General features: G+C 42.3%; 1 protein-coding gene across 6 annotated transcripts in view; it reads left to right on the top strand.

Annotated features, from left to right (window-relative positions):
• Window positions 1-18,585, top strand: part of LOC140909185 (uncharacterized) — a 101,546-nt gene that overhangs the window by 18,411 nt on the left and 64,550 nt on the right. For all 6 annotated transcript variants that reach the window (XR_012158127.1, XM_073337892.1, XM_073337893.1 and 3 more), the window contains one exon: window positions 3,913-4,071. Coding sequence is in view for 5 of the 6 variants with exons in the window: in XM_073337892.1 (XP_073193993.1) it covers window positions 3,913-4,071 (159 nt within the window). In the remaining variant the exon portion in view is untranslated. The remainder of the gene's footprint in view (window positions 1-3,912; window positions 4,072-18,585) is intronic.

Below are 18,585 nucleotides of genomic sequence, written 5' to 3'. Positions count from 1 at the left end.
TGCAGAGTGTTATCAGTATAATAGTGGGTGGTATATTGGCACTTTGAATACACAGAGAAGTGAACAAAATAATTCAGACTTAAGTTCCTTCTAATTTAGAATTAAGAACACCGGGTCATAGAAGATAGAGAAAGAAAAGACCTGGTAGATTCACCTGTCACCAAACAAATGCAGCATATCGTTCCCAGATATGTCAGACATAAAACTGATATTGCACATGCATTTAGCTCAAAGACACAAGAAAGCACTGGCTATTGTATTGTATGATACTTATGCACTTCCAGCTTTAAGTATTGAACGGTACATTGGATTTAAGTTTATTACTAGTGTTCAAATGACTTACTATGTAATACACAGTGGACCCAAATTTTTAAAGGCGTTTTGAGATTTGTGTATAAAGTATGTGTACAATTGTGCTCTTACATTTGCATGCACAATTGTTGGGATTTTGTATGTACAGTAGAACCTCAGAGTTACGTAACACCAGAGTTATGAACTGACTGTCAACCACACACCTCATTTGGAAGTACGTAAACAGGCAGCAGCAGAGACAGAGACGCACAAAAAGTAAAAACAACAGGGAGTCCGGTGGCACCTTAAAGACTAACTGATTTATTTGGGCATAAGCTTTCGTGGGTAAAAAACCCACTCTTTCAGATGCATCACGAAAGCTTATGCCCAAATAAATCGGTTAGTCTTTAAGGTGCCACCGGACTCCCTGTTGTTTTTGTGGATACAGACTAACACAGCTACCCCCTGATACTGGACACCAGAAAAACAAATATAGTACAGTACTGTGTTAAACGTAAACTACTAAAAAAAGCCTGTTTCTGTGCTGGTTTCATTTAAAATTAAGATGGTTAAAAATGGCATTTTTCTTCTTCTTCATAGTAAAGTTTCAAAGCTGTATTAAGTCAATGTTCAGTTGCAAACTTTTGAAAGAACGACCATGACGTTTTGTTCAGAGTTACGAACATTTCAGAGTTATGAACAACCTCCGTTCCCAAGGTGTTTATAACTCTGAGGTTCTACTGTAATTAGTATTGAACATGCAGTCATAGTAATTGCATGTATAAACATAGGTGTGCAGTTTTGCTCATGGATTTTTCAGCCATCTTTCATTATAAACCTGACCCCGAAGGGCCTGTTCTTGAGCTACTGAAGTTGATGGCAAGACTCATTGACTTCACTGGCACGGAACTGGGCCCTAAGTATACTACTGGATAGTATTCTAGGTACCAGAATACTTACTGTATTCTTTAATACAATGTTGTAGATGCAAGCTTGGCTGAGAGAGAATTCTGGTACCTGAATTATCCATTATTTAATTTCACGATATCATTCAAGGAGACCTTCTAATTGTCTGATAAGTGCTAGCCATATAGGACCTGTATGTGCAATGTGACTTAGCTGACAGACTCACTGCAGCCAACAGTTGATGGCAAGTCACTTTTTTCCATACACAGTATGCTCTCTTTTTATGGGGTATTCCGTATAGTGACTTGCTGGCACTTTGATTTTCATTTGAAAAAAAAAAATCTGACTCATACCTAGAGCATCCAAATAATGAGTGTTTCAAGCGCAGCCCTGTAAGTCCTGGCAGTCAATTGATTTGAATGAAAGTTCTACTAAAACTTTTCCCAAGAAGCCCAAAAGATCCTGGAGTAAGGAAGTATTTTAAAAAGTGTTAACTCGCATGCCCTGTCTTATGTCCATTTCCTTAGCTGTATTTTACCATCATAAGAAATTCCTAAATATTTCAAAGATCTTTGTCTTTCATTGTGTCTCTCCCCCCCCACCTTTAATTTAAAGACTCTATAAAGCAAGTAAGGATACACAAAACAACTATTAAAATAGCAAAGGGCTTTTTATTTTTTTTAATAAGATTTTTCCAGATGGTCTCCAGAATGAGCCTAAACTGAAACTGCTTATAAAAAACAAACAAACCCCCCCCCCCCAAACTTGTGACTTGTTCTCTTTTTCTTCTCCATTCTCTTGGTTTTATTTGTCACATCAAAAGCTTCTTTAAAAGAGCATGATTACAGGTGTCTCTTTCTCTCTGATGCTTTGTGAAGCTAGTCACTCTGAAGATGTCTTATGACAGGAATCATTGCTGAATGTTGGTGCCTGCGCCTTAATCCAGGTACTGCATAAAAAAAGATGCTTAGATATGTGGATTAGAATTCATCCACTGCTGGAGGGTTGTGGAGGCGAAATGTGAAGTCAGCCCCTTCCAGTCAGCACTGCAGAATATGCTTCTCTGTTTTCACAGCAGCAATCGCCCCTCTTTCTGCTGAACTATTTCTCAGCCTTCTAGGAATGTTTCATCAAAAGCTTTGACAGGTTTTAAATACAGTAAAAGGTGTGTTATCAGCCCTGTACCAACTGGAAAGCTCTATAAACTGGCATTTTTAATCTTCATAGAAAGTTCGGTTTATAGTCTAGTTGGCATGGGGCTGGCAGGTTCCCAGCCTGGCTCCTCCTGGCTCCCCAGAAGCGGCAACGTATCTCTACTGCTCCTAGGTGGAAGTGCGGCTAGGCGGCTCTGTGCGCTGCGTCCGCTGCAAGCGCTGCGCCCGCAGCTCCTATTGGTTGCGGTTCCCAGCCAATGGGAGCTGCAGAGCCAGCAGTCTGGGTGGGGGCAGCATGCAGAGCTGCCTAAGAGCAGCAGGGACAGGTTGCCACTTGCGGGGAGCCGCCCAAGGGGAGCACCCCCCGGATCTGGCACCTCAACCCCCTGCCCCAAGCCCCTTCCCATACCCAAACTCCCAACCCTGCACCCAAACTCCTTTCCTCTTAGTTGACTGGAATTTTTCACTTACCAACACCCCCCATTCCTCCAACATGCAGGATAAAAAAGCGTTTATTGTAATTGTTTAAACTACAATGGTGGTGCTGCTGCAGTCACTTCATAACTTCCTTGTCTTTTTCTTCCATCTTTCCAGGAGTTCCAGGGCCCAGGAGCCTTCTTTTCCTCCTTGCTTTCAAATGAGGACTGAATGTAACTTCTAGTGGTGCCTACCAGCTTACTTCAGGGACCAAATTCTGTGCTGATTTACATCCTGTTGAAATCAGTGAGATTGCACAGGATTTCAGTGCAGAATTGGAAGAGCCAATGCCTCTGCTAGAGGGGATTGCAGAGAGAAATACTATCGATACAGCCATTAGATGAGAAGGACATGTTCTCGTCACCCCCCTCCCAACTTCTTCTTTCCTGTTGATATCCACCTAAACACAATCTCAAGTATCATCCCTCCCTCACAGCAGATGGATGCCCATAATGACTTCTTTGCGAGCAATGCAAGATGTTCTCTCCTTCACTCCCAGTCCCTCCTCATCTGGGAGTTAGGGATCCCACTCAGCACATGGATTCTGACTCCATTCCCTGTTTGTAGTGTTTCTGATGTCTGTACTTAGAACAGAAATGAGTAGAGCTGGTTGGAAAATGCAGATTCGTTGAAAGTGAATTTGAATGTCATTCTGATACGCTGCATTTTAACCTTTTTGGAATGGAGCATTTTTGATTTTTCTGTTTCAAAATGACTGATCTTTTTTTTATAAAATGAGACGAGTCCACATTGGGATGATCAAAACATTGTTTCACATTGCAGGGGTTTTTTGAAAATTTGATTAATGGGAAATCTCAAAAAAAAAAAAAAAAGAAAAAGAAAAAGCTTCATTCTGTTCCAGAACGGAAAAAAATTCAAAATTGCAAAACTCTTTCTCTGAAGCAAAAAATCTGGTTCCTGCACAACTCTACAAGTGAGCCTATATTCTGATCAGGAAAGTCCATGTCCAGTTATTTTGGAAATGGAAGTGGTTAGTGGTTAGTGGAAAGGTGGAAAGAAAATACACATTTAACAAAAAATAAACAAACCCAAACCCCAAATTCATGTGAATATTTTCTTCCAGCGCCATCTTGAAAACTACAAAAATCTATACAGGCTGAGAAATGCCATGTATGTGCGTTACAGGGATTTGTTGAACAAGAAAGTTCAAAAGCAACGAATTCAGATCCAAATGTCTGATCTCAACTTCAAGCAAACTCTTGAACAGCAAGGAAGAAAAAAGGTATGAATTTTTATTTTGAGGGAAAAGAAGGGGGATTTGCCTACTGAAAATATAGGGAAATGTTTAGAAAGAAATATAAGGCTTGACTGGAAAATTTAAGAGATTTTTTTCCCCATACCCTTTTGAAATTGTAGGAGTTGTCTTTTCTAGTATTAATATGCAGGGTTTATGTGAATAACACCCATTAGCATTAATACAATTTAACTATAAATCCCCTCCTTTCATGGGAGGGTGGGCAAGTTGGTCTGTTGGTGGGGAATTATTGAAAGTTTCAAACTCAGGATTTTCTCCTGGAAAGTGAGCTTGTTGCAAGAAGAAAAATGACTGATTAAACTGGAAAATGTTCTTAAGAACACAGTGAGATTAAAAATAATCCTCTTTTAAAAAAAGTCCTTGCCTGAGTCACTAATAATTATTGATGAGTAAAGACAAAAGATTCTTAGAAAGCTGGCTTAGTTTTCACCATTTTTGGTGTATGAAAACAAATTAGTGCATTTCACTTTTTCTTTCAGTAAGTCACTTGCTAGAATGTATTGATATTTAATTAAATCCATTAAATGTTAGCTTTTATAAAGCACCCTCCTTGCCTCCCCCCTGTTTTATGTAAAAACTAAAATTTGGACTTTACTTTAAAGCAACACTGCCAGGTAGTTTAATGGATGCTGAATCCCAAGCACAATCACCTACTGTGCTTTTAATCTTCTTATTCTTTAATGTGGAACACAAGCCACAAAAGTAAGGCTGTGTCTATTCTGAGCTTACACGTTAATTACTCTGGAGCTCTCCCTGTTGGTACCACCAGTGGAGCTGAACTGGTGATGATGCAAGAATGGGACATTCTAAGAGAGAGGTCCGTGTAAATAAGGCTAAAAAGTGTGTATTTGAATAGGCTAGTACTATAAAATCCAAGTATAGGACAGCCACTTTCAGAGGAAATTAGGACTAAAATATTTTAAGAAATATCAAAATGTTTAAAACAAATTTATTTTTCTAATGTAGCAATCACAAAATTCTGATTTGTGGAAAAAACAAATGATCTCCTTGCTCTCCTATGACACATGAAATAAAACAGATGTAAACTGAAATGAGGAGGATGGTCCCTTATGATGCTGGAAGACTTGAGAGAGATGCGTAAATTTTTGGGAGTTGGTTTTTAGGCATCACTGGGAAATGTAATATCTGTGTGTGACTTACTCTTCTTTGAGAATTGCCTCTGTGCATTCGCACTTGTGGGATATTGTGTTCTTGGTGTTGAGCTGTGGAACTGCCTTGAAAAGCTGTGTGTGTTGATGGGGGGAGGATTGCGCAAAAGAGATCTTGCGTGAAGTTGAACTTCTTGCCCTATTCTGCAAAGGGAATGCGCCTCCCTACCTGTGGAGTCCTGACATTATATAGGATTCCAAAACAGAGGGGAAGGCGGGCGTGTACTATGAATGCATGGAGGTGACCTTTGAAGAGCAACAGTTACTGTTAAGTACTCTCTCTCATTTCCAAAGTCATTCAAAAGAAAAGAGGACAATGCATGTGAACCAATAAAATCACTTTTCAGGCCCTCACGTAGTCATTAAAGGTACCCACATTTCTTATCCTTTGTATGTACAATCTTTTTTTTTTTTTGCTTCTTTATAACATTTGAGCACCTAAAATTCAGTTCTGCAGATGGTTTAACACAACATCTGACAACCCAAACCTATAGCGTCTGTTTGTGCTCAAGATTTATTGGTAACTCAAGGGGATACATTTTAGACAGCAGTTTTCTTATGCTTAAAGATCTTGTATGTTGCAAAGACTTTAAAAAAAAATCCCTATGATGTAATACTGAGGGATAATAAAAAATCAACAATAATCCAACAAATCCAAACCCCAGAAAGAGTGGTCATTTTGGACTTTGCCTTATCTGTGGACTGTGTGTTAAAGTAAACACCTGCTTATGCAGTACAAACCCAGTGGTCTTTCCTTTGCAGATGACTTTAAAGGCTATGTATGTTGGGTCCTCAACACTTGCTTAGGCACCTACATAAATGGCCTGTCTTTCAAAAGTGTTGAGGACCCAACAGCTTCTATTAAATTCAAATCAGTTATGCCAGCAGAGATTGTGCTGTGTGTTTTGTTAATGTAAGATTTACAATATCGTTAAGTATTCATGTCTTTGCATTTAAACACTTGGGTTTGTACATGTGAGAGCTAAAGACATTTTTGTCAATTAGCAAATTTAACTAGACTTTGAAACTAGGCAGAATTCTGTTGCAATGCCTAGAAATCACAGCTGGTCCACAAAAACCAGTTTCCATAGGTTGCAGCTCCCCAGATGTGGATACTGGGAATTTGCTACCCACTCATTACTAATGGGGCTTCTTTCCTGGAGTCCCCATCAGCAGTGCTTGTGGATCTGTGAGAGGTTGTTGGGAGGACTTACATTCCTCTTCTGATTTTAAAAATAAATAAATAGGAGCTATCCCCCTGAATCTTCACTGCTGAGCATGTCATTTTCACCTTAAGCACTAGAGAACACTGCTGCCTTAAACAGAAGACCAGTTTATTTCTCAAGGTTGCATGTCAAGCTGAGAAAGTGAAACTGAGGTGGCAAGTGAGTTCTGGATCTTGGTAATCCCTCAGAAGCTAGATGGGGAAGAAGAATTGTAGAAAGAGCATTTTTGAGCAGCTGTTTATCCTGCACTGATGAATCAGGCTCTGAAACCCACCTTCCTCCCTGGGCTTTAGAGCCCAAACTCTAGCCAGAGCCCAAATGTCTCCACAGCAGTTTACTGCTGTAGTGCGAGCTCTGAGACTCACTACTGAGGGTTTTAAAACACAGTGTAGACATACCTGCTTCTTTTATCAGTAAGGGGTCCACAGTCTAGCCTGTTATTTCACGTGTTGTAACACACGATGATGTGAAAATTGTGTTGTGCTGTGATGACAGTGCACTGGGCAGGGACTGTCTCTTGTGTGCTTGCAAGATCCTAGCACAGTGGGATCCTGGTTTATGATTGGGGTCCTGAGGCACCATTGCAATAAAATATAATTTAATAATAATTTTCAGGATAGCTGAATTATCCTACTAGCAGGATGTGGGAGTGTACTGGTGAAACTGGGATCCCAAAAAACTGAAACCAAGTGACAATGCTATGCTAGGAAATACAATGTTTTATTGTTGCATGTGAACTTGTAGCATTATTTATGCATAGGGTCCCTACCAAGTTGAAGTCAAAACAAGCAGGCAGCAGTGAGGTCCCCCCCGCCACCCTCCGTAACTGCATGATCACAAGCTTCATTAGATGGTGCTTGTATTAGGTCCGTTTGGTGTTAACAGGTTAAAACTGTGTGTGGGAATTTACGCTACTGTTCTTTCAAGACTATCTGGAGACAATAAAACAGACATGTTTATGAAATTGCAATCATTCTTACAGGAGCACATGACACTGTTACAGAAATATTCTGAGCAATTTAAACTATTTAATCAGAGGCTTAGATTTTCCTGTAACAGGTTGTCATATTGAGGTCCAAATTCTCTGCTAGTGTCAATGGGCACAGTGCCAGTGACTTCAGTGGAGTTTTTCCACAATAGGCCAGAGACTTTGGTCTTATTATTTTTGTTATTTCCTTCCTTTGACCCCAGCGCTCATTTATCAGCAATGAAAAATCATGAAACTGAAGTGATTTATACTAAAGCAGTGAATCCTGCGTCCTTTCCAGCTTCCTGAATAGATAATCTTTAGGGCTTTCGATTAATCGCAGTTAACTCACGCCATTAACTAAAAAAAAATTAATCTGGACTAATTACAGTTTTAATTGCACTATTAAACTATTAATAGAATACCAATTGAAATTTATTAAATATTTTGGATGTGTTTTACATTTTCAAAATATTGATTTCAATTACAACACAGAATACAAAGTGTACAGTGTTCACTTTATTATTTTTATTAATAAAAAATTGCATCCAATGAAGTGAGCTGTAGCTCACGACAGCTTATGCTCAAATAAATTGGTTAGTCTCTAAGGTGCCACAAGTACTCCTTTTCTTTTTACTGTAAAAATGATAAAAGAAATATTTTTCCATTCACAGCATACAAGTACTGCAGTGCAATTCTTTATCATGAAAGTGCAACTTACAAATGTAGAAATATTTTTGTTACATAACTGCACTCAAAAACAAAACAATGTAAAACTTTAGAGCCTACAAATCCACTCAGCCCTATTTCTTGTTTAGCCAATCGCTAAGAGAAACATGTTTGTTTACATTTATGGGAGATAATACCTTCTGCTTTTTATTTACAATGTCATCTGAAAGTGAGAACAGGCGTTCACGTGGCACTTTTTTAGCCAGCATTGCAAGGTACAGTATTTATGCGCCAGATATGCTAAACATTCGTATGCCCCTTCATTCTTCGGCCACCATTCCAGAGGACATGCTTCCATGCTGATGATGCTCATTAAATAAATAATGTGTTAATTAAATTTGTGACTGAACTCTTTTGCGCGGGGAGAATTGTATGTCTTCTGTTCTGTTTCACATGCATTCTGCCATATATTTCATGTTATAGCGGTCTTTTATGATGACCCAGCACATGTTCATTTTAAGAACACTTTCACTGCAGATTTGACAAAATGCAAAGCAGGTACCAGTGTGAGATTTCTAAAGATAACTACAGTCCTCAACCCAAAATTTAAGAATCTGAAGTGCCTTCCAAAATCGGAGGGGGCAAGGTGTGGAGCATGCTTTCAGAAGTCTTAAAAGAGCAACACTCCGATGCGGAAACTACAGAACCCAGAACCACCAAAAAAGAAAATCAGTCTTCTGCTGGTGGCATCTGACTCAAATGATGAAAATGAACATGCGTCGGTCTGTACTGCTTTGGATCGTTATCGAGCAGAACCCGTCATCAGCATGGACGCATGTCCTCTGGAATGGTGGTTGAAGCATGAAGGGACATAAGAATCTTTATCGCATCTGACACGTAAATATCTTGTGACACTGGCTACAACAATGCCATGCAAACGCCTGTTCTCACCTTCAGGTGACATTGAAACAAGAAGCGGGCAGCATTATCTCCACAAATGTAAACAAACTTGTTTGAGCAATTGGATGAACAAGAAGTAGGATTGACTGCACTTGTAGGCTCTAAAGTTTTTACATTGTTTTATTTTTGAATGCAGTTATTTTTATGTACATAATCCTACATTTGTAAGTTCAACTTTCATGATAAAGAAATTGTACTACAGTACTTGTACTAGGTGAAATAAAAAATACTATTTCTTTTGTTGTTTCCAATGCAAATATTTGTAATAAAAATAAATATAAAGTGAGCACTGTACACTTCGTATTCTGTATTGTAATTGAAATCAATATATTTGAAAATATAGAAAACAGAATACTATTTGTTTAAATATTTTTGGATATTATTGTTTAACAGCTCAATTAATTTTTTTCATCATTGACAGCCCTAATAATCATATGTCCCTTATTTTGAGTCTATTAAGCCCAACTTGGTCTCTCTCATGTTTGGGCTTTGGCAGGTTGAATGAAATGGTTCCTTCCCAATTTACAAGATGGCTACCATTTCAGGAAGCATCAATCATTAGCTTAGTTCTGACAGTGCTGTTGAATTTTTACCTTCCAAAAAGAGAGAATACAACCAAGTTAAAAACAAAAACTATGGGAGAGTCTGCCCATATGGAAAGTCTATTGCAATCCATAAAGAATGATAACTTTTCTGTAGCCATTTTAAATCAGTCTGTAGAGTTGTATACTAGGAATGTAGCTTTCTAGTCAGTCCTCTATGTTGGTTTAAAACATCTATGGAAAGTAGTGTTGAATGAAAAATTGGACCAATTTTCCTTATGATTTTTCATTAAAAATATTCTCTCAGAAATAGTTTTGGTAGCAGTTTTCTAGCCATAGGTAATAGAAAGGACTTAATTTTCTCTTTAAATTCACAGGTGTTTGGGTTTTTTTGTTTTTGTTTTGTTTTGTTTGTTTTTTTTATAAATCATACTGATGTCATCTTGTTTGAAATATACAGGCTGTTTCCATAAGGGAGATGATTTAGGTACTCTTCCTCTGGTTCCAGATCTTGCTCTAAAACTAGGGTGACCAGATAGCAACTGTGAGAAAACAGGACAGGGGTAGTGAGTAATAGGCTCCTACATTAAAAAAAAAAGTCCCCAAAAACGGGACTGTCCCTATAAAAACAGGACATCTGGTCACCCTATCTAAAACAAGTATTTTGATGGTGGGAATAAAAACAAAGTTATCACTAAACATGTGACTCTGCCCAGCGTGAATAAACTAAAGAGTAGCAACCCTGCCATTACTTGCCAGCCATACAGATCTGAGTGTCTTTCATATAATTTATGATTGACACAATTATCCTGAAAAGGACATGATTATTGGCAAGACTGCTTCCAAGCTTCCTATGGTATTTCTCACACTACCAAGTCTGCTGGTGAAGCATGTTTATAGCTGCTGAGTCAGGCGCTAGGCCTAGTGAGAAGAGTCCTGACTGCAGGAGCAATCCCTACTCCAATGGGATTAGAAGGAGCCATGTGGACCATTTTACCATTAGGACACCAGTCAGTGCAAAACTGTTCTTCTGCATCAGTACTCCGGAGTTTATGGGAGCTGCTGAAGAGCTTGGCAGGTAGGGAATGTGAGGCTCAGAGGAACCTGTTCTGGCGCTGTTGGAATGAGAGTTGGGGCAAGAGAAGTTAGAGAGCTGAGGGAAGTGAGAGAGGGAAGCGAAGTGTAAAGTGGGACTGGTGTGGGGAAGGAAGGGATGAGAGAAACAGGAGAAGAACTTTTATTCTAAAGACAAGTATGTTCTTCCTTTAGGCATCTAATGGTTTTAAAAGTATCCCACAAAGCAGTCAGATGGGATTAGGTGAGCAGGTATGGCACACACTATGCACTCACTAACAGCTCCTAGGAGAGAGCCTTGCGCTCTAGAAGTAGAGCTATGCCAGACTTGCTAGTTCTGGTTCACACGGTTTGAACTTCACATCCCTGAAGTTTCACTTGGCGCTCTAATGACCCCAAATTCAAAACAAACTTGACTGAAACCAATGAGTTTTGCATGGTTCACACACACAATTTGTGTGTGTGTGTGTGTGGCGGGGGGAGACGCTCACTTGAAACTCTGCTTAGGTTCACTTGAATAGCTGGCAAACCTTTGGGGGAAACTGGGCATTCTTCTTCGAGTGATTGCTCATGTGTATTCCACAATAGGTGTGCATACTCGCTAGTGCACCGGTGCCAGAAGTTTTTCCCCTAGCAGTACCCATAGGGGGAACATCCCAGTAACCCCTGGAGTGGCTCCTCCATGGTGTGGTATAAGGGGAGCTGCGCACTCCCCCCACCCTCAGTTCCTTCTTGCCACCCGTGAAGGTGCATCGGAACTACTCTGCTCCAGCTTTGCTGTAGCTTGTCCCCAGAACTTTTTGTTCGTTCAGTGCTAGTATCTGTAGTTAGTTAGCTGTTCAGTTAGAGTGCCCGGACCGGGGCATGCCCTGCGCCCCGGGTTTTAAGTCATGTGACACTTGTAGGCGATCTATGCCAAGGAGTGACCCACCCGCAGACTGTTTACGCTGTTTGGGAGAAACCCATATCAGCGATCCTTGCAAGATTTGCAAGTCATTTACACCTCGGACTGAGAGATTAGGCTCCAAGCTATTCTGATGGAGTTGGTGCTGACCCCTACTCCGGTGCACCATTCTGAGTTGGCACCGGGCACCGCAGCATCGATGGGCAGCGACCTTCCGGTGCCTTCGACCAGTCGGCACCGCTCCCCATACACGGGGCACAAGAAGGCAAAGGAAACACCTTCTTTGCAGCGGCACCGAGGGAAACCAGGGGCAGAGACTAGACCCATGTCAGGCAGTCCTCGATTCCCTCCGGCCTCTAGGCCTCCAACTCACTAGAGTGGAGTAGCCCGGCTGCTTCGGAAACATGGGAGGCCCTGTAGGCGGCCTGGGACGTCATGTCCATGCTGGTACCAGGAGCGCCACCAGCGTCAGCACCATGCTGCAGGAGCAAGCCACCGCTGGGTTCTCCGCAGTCGCCCCCAGCTCAGCACCGGTCTCATTCCAGGGAACGTTCCCAACGCCGTTCGTTGCCCAGCAACAGTTCAGGGCGTAGTCCGCGTGGATCGCCCTCAACTCCCACCAGACTGTCTGGATGGGTGCCGTCCGACCGAAACTCTCGGCACCACTCCGCGTCACAGAGTGAGTACCAACGAGACCGAAGCAGATGTTGCCAGAGGTCCTCATCTCATAGGGATTACCATGGCCAGTCATGGCACGGACGTCGATGCTGTTCCCACTCAGAATCCCACTCCAAGAGTCCTCCAAGGCATTGCCTCTGCAGCCCAGGGCATCGATCACCGGCACCTCGCAGTCACAGGTTTGCCCCTCGGAGCCGATCGCGGAGCAGCAGCTACAGACGGTACTGGTCCTCCGCATCAAGATCGCAGTCCCATGGGCAACGTCACTCCCGGCCCCACTGTTCCTCCCAGACCCCATACAGTGGCAGGTTGTTCGTCAGCCCGGCCTCCGCTTATAGTCGCCCTTCTATGGGACAGGCCAGCCAGGCTTCAGTGGCCCCGGGCCCCGTGGCCGGCCCAATGGTACCAGTGGGCACCGTGGCCCCGACACAGCCCCCGGTGGGAGCCCACTCGCCCCAGAGGCACCGTCGGCCTCCCTCTCCAGACCTCCGAGAAGGGGGTAGGTGGGACATACGTCCTCGGCACCATGCCCGGAGTCTGACCAAGTGGTGCATCCTCCGGTGCCGGCGGACACCAAGAGCACCGTGCCAGCCTCCTCGCCCTGCCCAGATGTGTCCCACAGGAGGACTTTAGGGCCCATCAAAAACTTGTTTAGCCTAACTAAAAGAAGGTTGAGGGGAGATATGACTGCTCTCTATAAATATATCAGAGGGATAAATACCAGAGAGGAAGAGGGAGAGGAATTATTTAAGCTCAGTAGCAATGTGGACACAAGAACAAATGGATATAAACTGGCCACCAGGAAATTTAGACTAGAAATTAGACGAAGGTTTCTAACCATCAGAGGAGTGAAGTTTTGGAATAGCCTTCCAAGGGAAGCAGTGGGGGCAAAAGATCTATCTGGCTTTAAGATTAAACTCGATAAGTTTATGGAGGAGATGGTATGATGGGATAACATGGTTTTGGTAATTAAATATTCATGGTAAATAGGCCCAATGGCCTGTGATGGGATATTAGATGGGGTGGGATCTGAGTTACCCAGGAAAGAATTTTCTGTAGTATCTGGCTGGTGAATCTTGCCCATATGCTCAGGGTTTAGCTGATCGCCATATTTGGGGTCGGGAAGGAATTTTCCTCCAGGGCAGATTGGAAGAGGCCCTGGAGGTTTTTTGCCTTCCTCTGTAGCATGGGGCATGGGTCACTTGCTGGAGGATTCTCTGCTCCTTGAAGTCTTTAAACTGTGATTTGAGGACTTCAATAGCACAGATATAGGTGTGAGGTTTTTTGCAGGAATGGTGGGTGAAATTCTGTGGCCTGCATTGTGCAGGAGGTCAGACTAGATGATCATCTTGGTCCCTTCTGACCTAAATATCTATGAATCTATGAATCTGTAAAAGGGTGGCATCAAACCTCCACCTCCAGGTAGAGGAGTTGAAGGTACCCTCAGACTCCCTGTTCAACGTGCTGTCCTCTTCGGCACCGGGCAGGGTAGCTTTGCCCCTCCACAAAGGAGTGGCAAAAATTTCAAATGTCTTGTGGCAAACACCGGCTTGCTGGCCCCCATCTCTAAGAAGGCAGAACTCACGTACTTTGTACCCACTAAAGGGCACGAGTACCTCTACGCCCACCTGGCACCCAACTCCCTGGTGGTTGAGTCATCAACCACAGGGAGCGGCAGGGCCAACCAGCCCCTACCCCGAAAAATAAAGAATCGCAAAAGCTCGACTCTTTCGGGAGAAGGCTTTAGTCTCCCTCGAGTTTTTAATTGCGGGTGGCAAACCACAGGCACTCCTGGGCAGGTACGAATTCAATTTGTGGGGTTCCCTGCCCTAGTTCGAGCATTCCATCCAGGAGCGTGATAAGAAAGCATTCAAGGCGCTGGTGGAGGAGGGTACAGCGTCTGTCAGAGCATCCCTGCAAGCAGCTTCGTATGCGGCAGACACGGCAGCACGGTCCATGGCCTTGGCGCTGTCCATGAGAAGGGCGTTGTGGCTACTGCTCTCCGGGCTGCCCAGTGGAGCACAGGCTGCCATGCAGGATCTCCCGTTTGACGGCAAAGCTCTGTTTGCCGAGCAAATGGATACAAAGCTGCATGACATGAAGGACCCCCATGCGACCCTCCAGACTCTGGGTCTGTATGTCCCGGCTCTGGCCAAATCTAAGTTTAGGCCGCAGCAGTCTCCCGCTCAGGCCACCCAGCCGAAGTACGAGGCAGCCTATCGCATGTTGAGGGTCTATAAAAGGCGCCCTTAGAGGCAGTTGCGGCCTGCCCCGCAACCTGGGTCCTCCAAGGGCAAACAGTCGGGAAAAAGGAGGTTTTGATGGAGGCGCCCTGCCAGTTTTCCTCTGAGATCCCCCCCTCCTTAATGAAGCTTCCCTTCTACAATTGGTTGTGTGCTTTCCTCCCAGCGTGGTCACGACTAAAGGCCAAAGGAAGACTCAGGCCCATCCTGGACCTGCAGGATCTAAACCAGTTCATGGTGAGGCTCAAGTTCTGCATGGTCTCACTGGCCTCTATCATCCCCTCCCTGGACCCCGGGGACTGGTACGCTGCCCTCAACCTTATACGTGGCCCATGTCCCCATCCAGGACATTTGTAGGGCCGCTACGTGGTCTTAGGTTCACACGTTCACCTCATACTATGCGATCGTCTCCCAAACCAGGGATGACGCCAGGTTTGGCAGGGCCGTACTCCGTCCCGGGAATTTATGACCTCCTACCCACCTCCAACAGATATAGCTTGGAATCACCTATTGTGGAATACACATGAGCAATCACTCAAAGAAGAAAAGACAGTTACCTTTTCTGTAACTGGTGTTCTTCGAGATGTGTTGCTCATGTCTATTCCACATCCCATCCTCCTTCCCTCTGTCGGAGTTGTCTGGCAAGAAGGAATTGAGGGTGGGGGGAGTGCGGAGCTCCCCTTATACCACACCAGGCTGGTGCCACTCCAGGGGTCGCAGGGAGTGCTGCCCCCCTCCACAGGTACTGCTAAGGAAAAAACTTCCAGCACCGGTGCACGTGGCAAGCACACACACCTATTGTGGAATAGACATGAGCAACACATCTCGAAGAACACCAGTTGCAGAAAAGGTAACTGTCTTTTCATAATTTTACATTCATAGTAGGTTACATTTGGTTTAGGACCGTCTTTAGGGATATTGGCCAGGACACTGGGGTTATTGTCTGAAGGGCTCCCTAGAGAGATGCAGTTTAGTATTCTCTTGAAAGATAGTTTCGATGATGGAGGTCCTTCATCCTGGGGGATCTCCACTCCACCAAGGACAGGCTGAGATGCTGGTGTGATGTGACTTGTTTGTGCTTCGCTGCCGCTGGTGTATAGTGCCAGCGATGGGGCTGCTTTTTATTGACTGAGCTCTAGAGTGTAACTTGATTGTTCCAGGGGAGTTGAGATGTCTCCCCTTTTAGCGTGGCCCTGGCTGAAGTATTTCACAGGTTCCCCTTCTCCTGCTGTCCCTTAAATTCTTTCACAAAGGCACACTCTAGTGTGCCTATGACCTAATCCCCCAGACTCACTCTGATGCCATGCATTGCAGTTGGGGAGAAGAAGGCCGACACTGAATCTTGGGCTGTCCAGCTGGGGAACCTAGAATAGATTTGCAGGATGCCTCAGATTTGCTTGACTCTTCCCTGTTCTGTAGTCTGACCACTGCCATGACTGGCCCAGTCATAGCACTGACGCATAAATCATAAAACTTTACTTTGTGAAGTGCTTTGGGATTCCCTGAATGTGCAGTATAGCACCTTCCCTTTTCTCTCAGCAAGAGAAACTGGTGGCTGCTACACAAGAACCGCATACAGGAGTTTTCAAAGCAGGAGTCATTTATAGAAGTTCCCTTGCTAGCAACAGGTGGGACTAACCAATGAGGTTTAAAAGCAGCTTGGTGTAGGAAGTGATTAACAGTAATGTGTATATCCATCTTCACTATAATACTAGATGGGGCATTTCAATCCAATCCTCTTTGCTTGTTTGAGGGGGATTAGATGAGCATGCAGAGGCTCAGTACGTTTTGACTAATTTGCCATTCAATCTTGAAGTATTAAACCATTTAGCAACTCCATAAATTTAAGAACTATTTTAATTTTTTTTAAATTGTTTAAAAAACAAAAATACCAAAACGCAACATGGCAGGTTTTGGCTTTAGAGGTAACTAATGGCTGAAGTGAACTCCTTTTTCCATGGAAAATAAGTTTTTATTAAGGAAGCTTAGCTGTCATCTGCACTTCAGAAATAACAATGCTTAAAAGTAAACATAACATGACTGTACTCTAGCCATATTTTAACCATGTTAGAGAACTGTTCTCATTTTGAGAGATGCTTAAACAAAAACATGTTTATAACATGGTTTTCCTCTGTCTATTTTAACCCAGTTTAACCCACAGTTTAACTATTACATTTAATTTTTAATAGTTGTTTAATGCAATGGTTTGTCTAATGGTTCAGTTATGTGGTTATTTTAATAGTGTAGATGGAGACTTGGACACAATCTTAGAATTACTGATGTTTTCTGGAGAACTTTGGAAAACATTGTTCTGTGTTGTATAGTGCACAGTGGGGCTGTGTATGTGTCTAGGGCTCTTAGGGCTACCACAGTAGAAAAACAGTGAACAATAATTTTCTTTTAAATCCTTTATAGATGGAGCTAACACATGAATTAAGGTCTAATTTTAAATACTGTTCTATTTTTGCTGTACTTTAACGAGATTTTGCCAGCCAACGTGAATAGGAAAAAATGTAAGAACCCTTTTATTTGGGGGGGGAGGGGGAGAGGTCTTCTAATTTAGGTCCCTAGTAGCACGGGGGGGAGGGGGCTGGGGCAGCATTTTAAACACAGTTCTAACACCATTTGGCCTCATCCATGATGTCTAGCCAGGTTAGACCATGTTAGAAATCAGCTCAGTTGGTACTAGGTAAAATTTTCAAAAGTGCCTAAATCACTTAGGTTCATTTGAAAATGTTACTCGTGTTTTAATGAAGTAAATGTGATCCAGTAGTTAGGTTTTGTATAAATAGTCTAACCCCACAAATAATGTTTTTCCATGTTTTTTCTTTTAAACTCCAATGGAATCATGATTTTGTGGGGGGGTTTGTTTTGTTTTAAAGCAATAAATGCTTTCCTTGCAGTGTCTGAGAATCTGAGAAATGAGACTGAGTATAAGCCAAAGTGAAACTGGCTTAATTGATTTCCATTTTTTGGTGGTTGAATTATGAAAAAGATAAACAGTAATGGTAAAATGGTAAATGGTAAAAAGCTATTTTGATTTGTAAAAATCTTTCAGTTTTACTAATCTAAGTGGGTGTTCATATCACAGGTAAAAACATTGTTAACAGTGTATGATTTTTAAATTATCAGTGTACCTCTAAATATAGTTTCTGAGTTCTGTTCTTGGACGACTGCAAAACTGGATGTATATTCTCTGGGACTTTCTTTCCTTTGTTTGTATTGCTAGGGAAAAATGCATGAAAACAAGATCTTTGTTTCTGAAGATTTCATCTACTCCCTCTGTTTATTCCCTTACTTAATGTTAAAATCCTGTCTTTGTGACATGACCTTTGGCTTTGTAGAAATGATTATAATGTCACCAAAGAGAAGATATTGGCATTATTAGCTGAGAAGTAACCAGCCAGGATAAAATGAACTGTTGAGGAACAAAGGCCTGGTTTCATGTGAATTTCCCAGGGAATTATAAGAAAACAACCAAAGGGAAGAGAAATCTAGAAAACATAAGCAGAATTGTCTTTAAATCAAATGTTTTCCAAAGTTTTCCCTGAGATCTCAGCAAACATTTAAATACAGTTCTGTGAGCTTCAGTGCTGCATTATTTTGATGTGTTGTTTTTATGACCTCTTTGATATAAGTGGTTTTCTTAATTTAACAAATGTATTTGGGCATAAGCTCATGAAAGCTTATGCCCAAATAAATTTGTTAGTCTCCAAGGTACCACAAGTATTCCTCCATTTTTTTTTTATTTTATTTTATTTTTGCTGATACAGACTAACAGGGCTACCACTCTGAAACCTGTTTCCTAATTTAGGCACTTTTCCTTGTCCACAATGATACTGATAAAGAGAATATACTACTAAAGTTTATTCTAGACAGACCTGGTTCCTTTCTCTTGATGTTCAAAGACCATTTTAACTGGTCAGTGACATTGCTAAACAGTCTTAACATCAAAATAACTTCATAGGCTGCGTTTGCAAGACTTCCTCAACTCAAAATTAAAAAGGCGTGATCTGATTCCCTCTTTTGCAAGAAAGGAACAAAATGTT

Source organism: Lepidochelys kempii, chromosome 3, assembly GCF_965140265.1.
Source record: "Lepidochelys kempii isolate rLepKem1 chromosome 3, rLepKem1.hap2, whole genome shotgun sequence".
Taxonomy (NCBI): domain Eukaryota; kingdom Metazoa; phylum Chordata; order Testudines; family Cheloniidae; genus Lepidochelys; species Lepidochelys kempii.
This window is presented reverse-complemented; position numbering and strand designations above follow the sequence as displayed.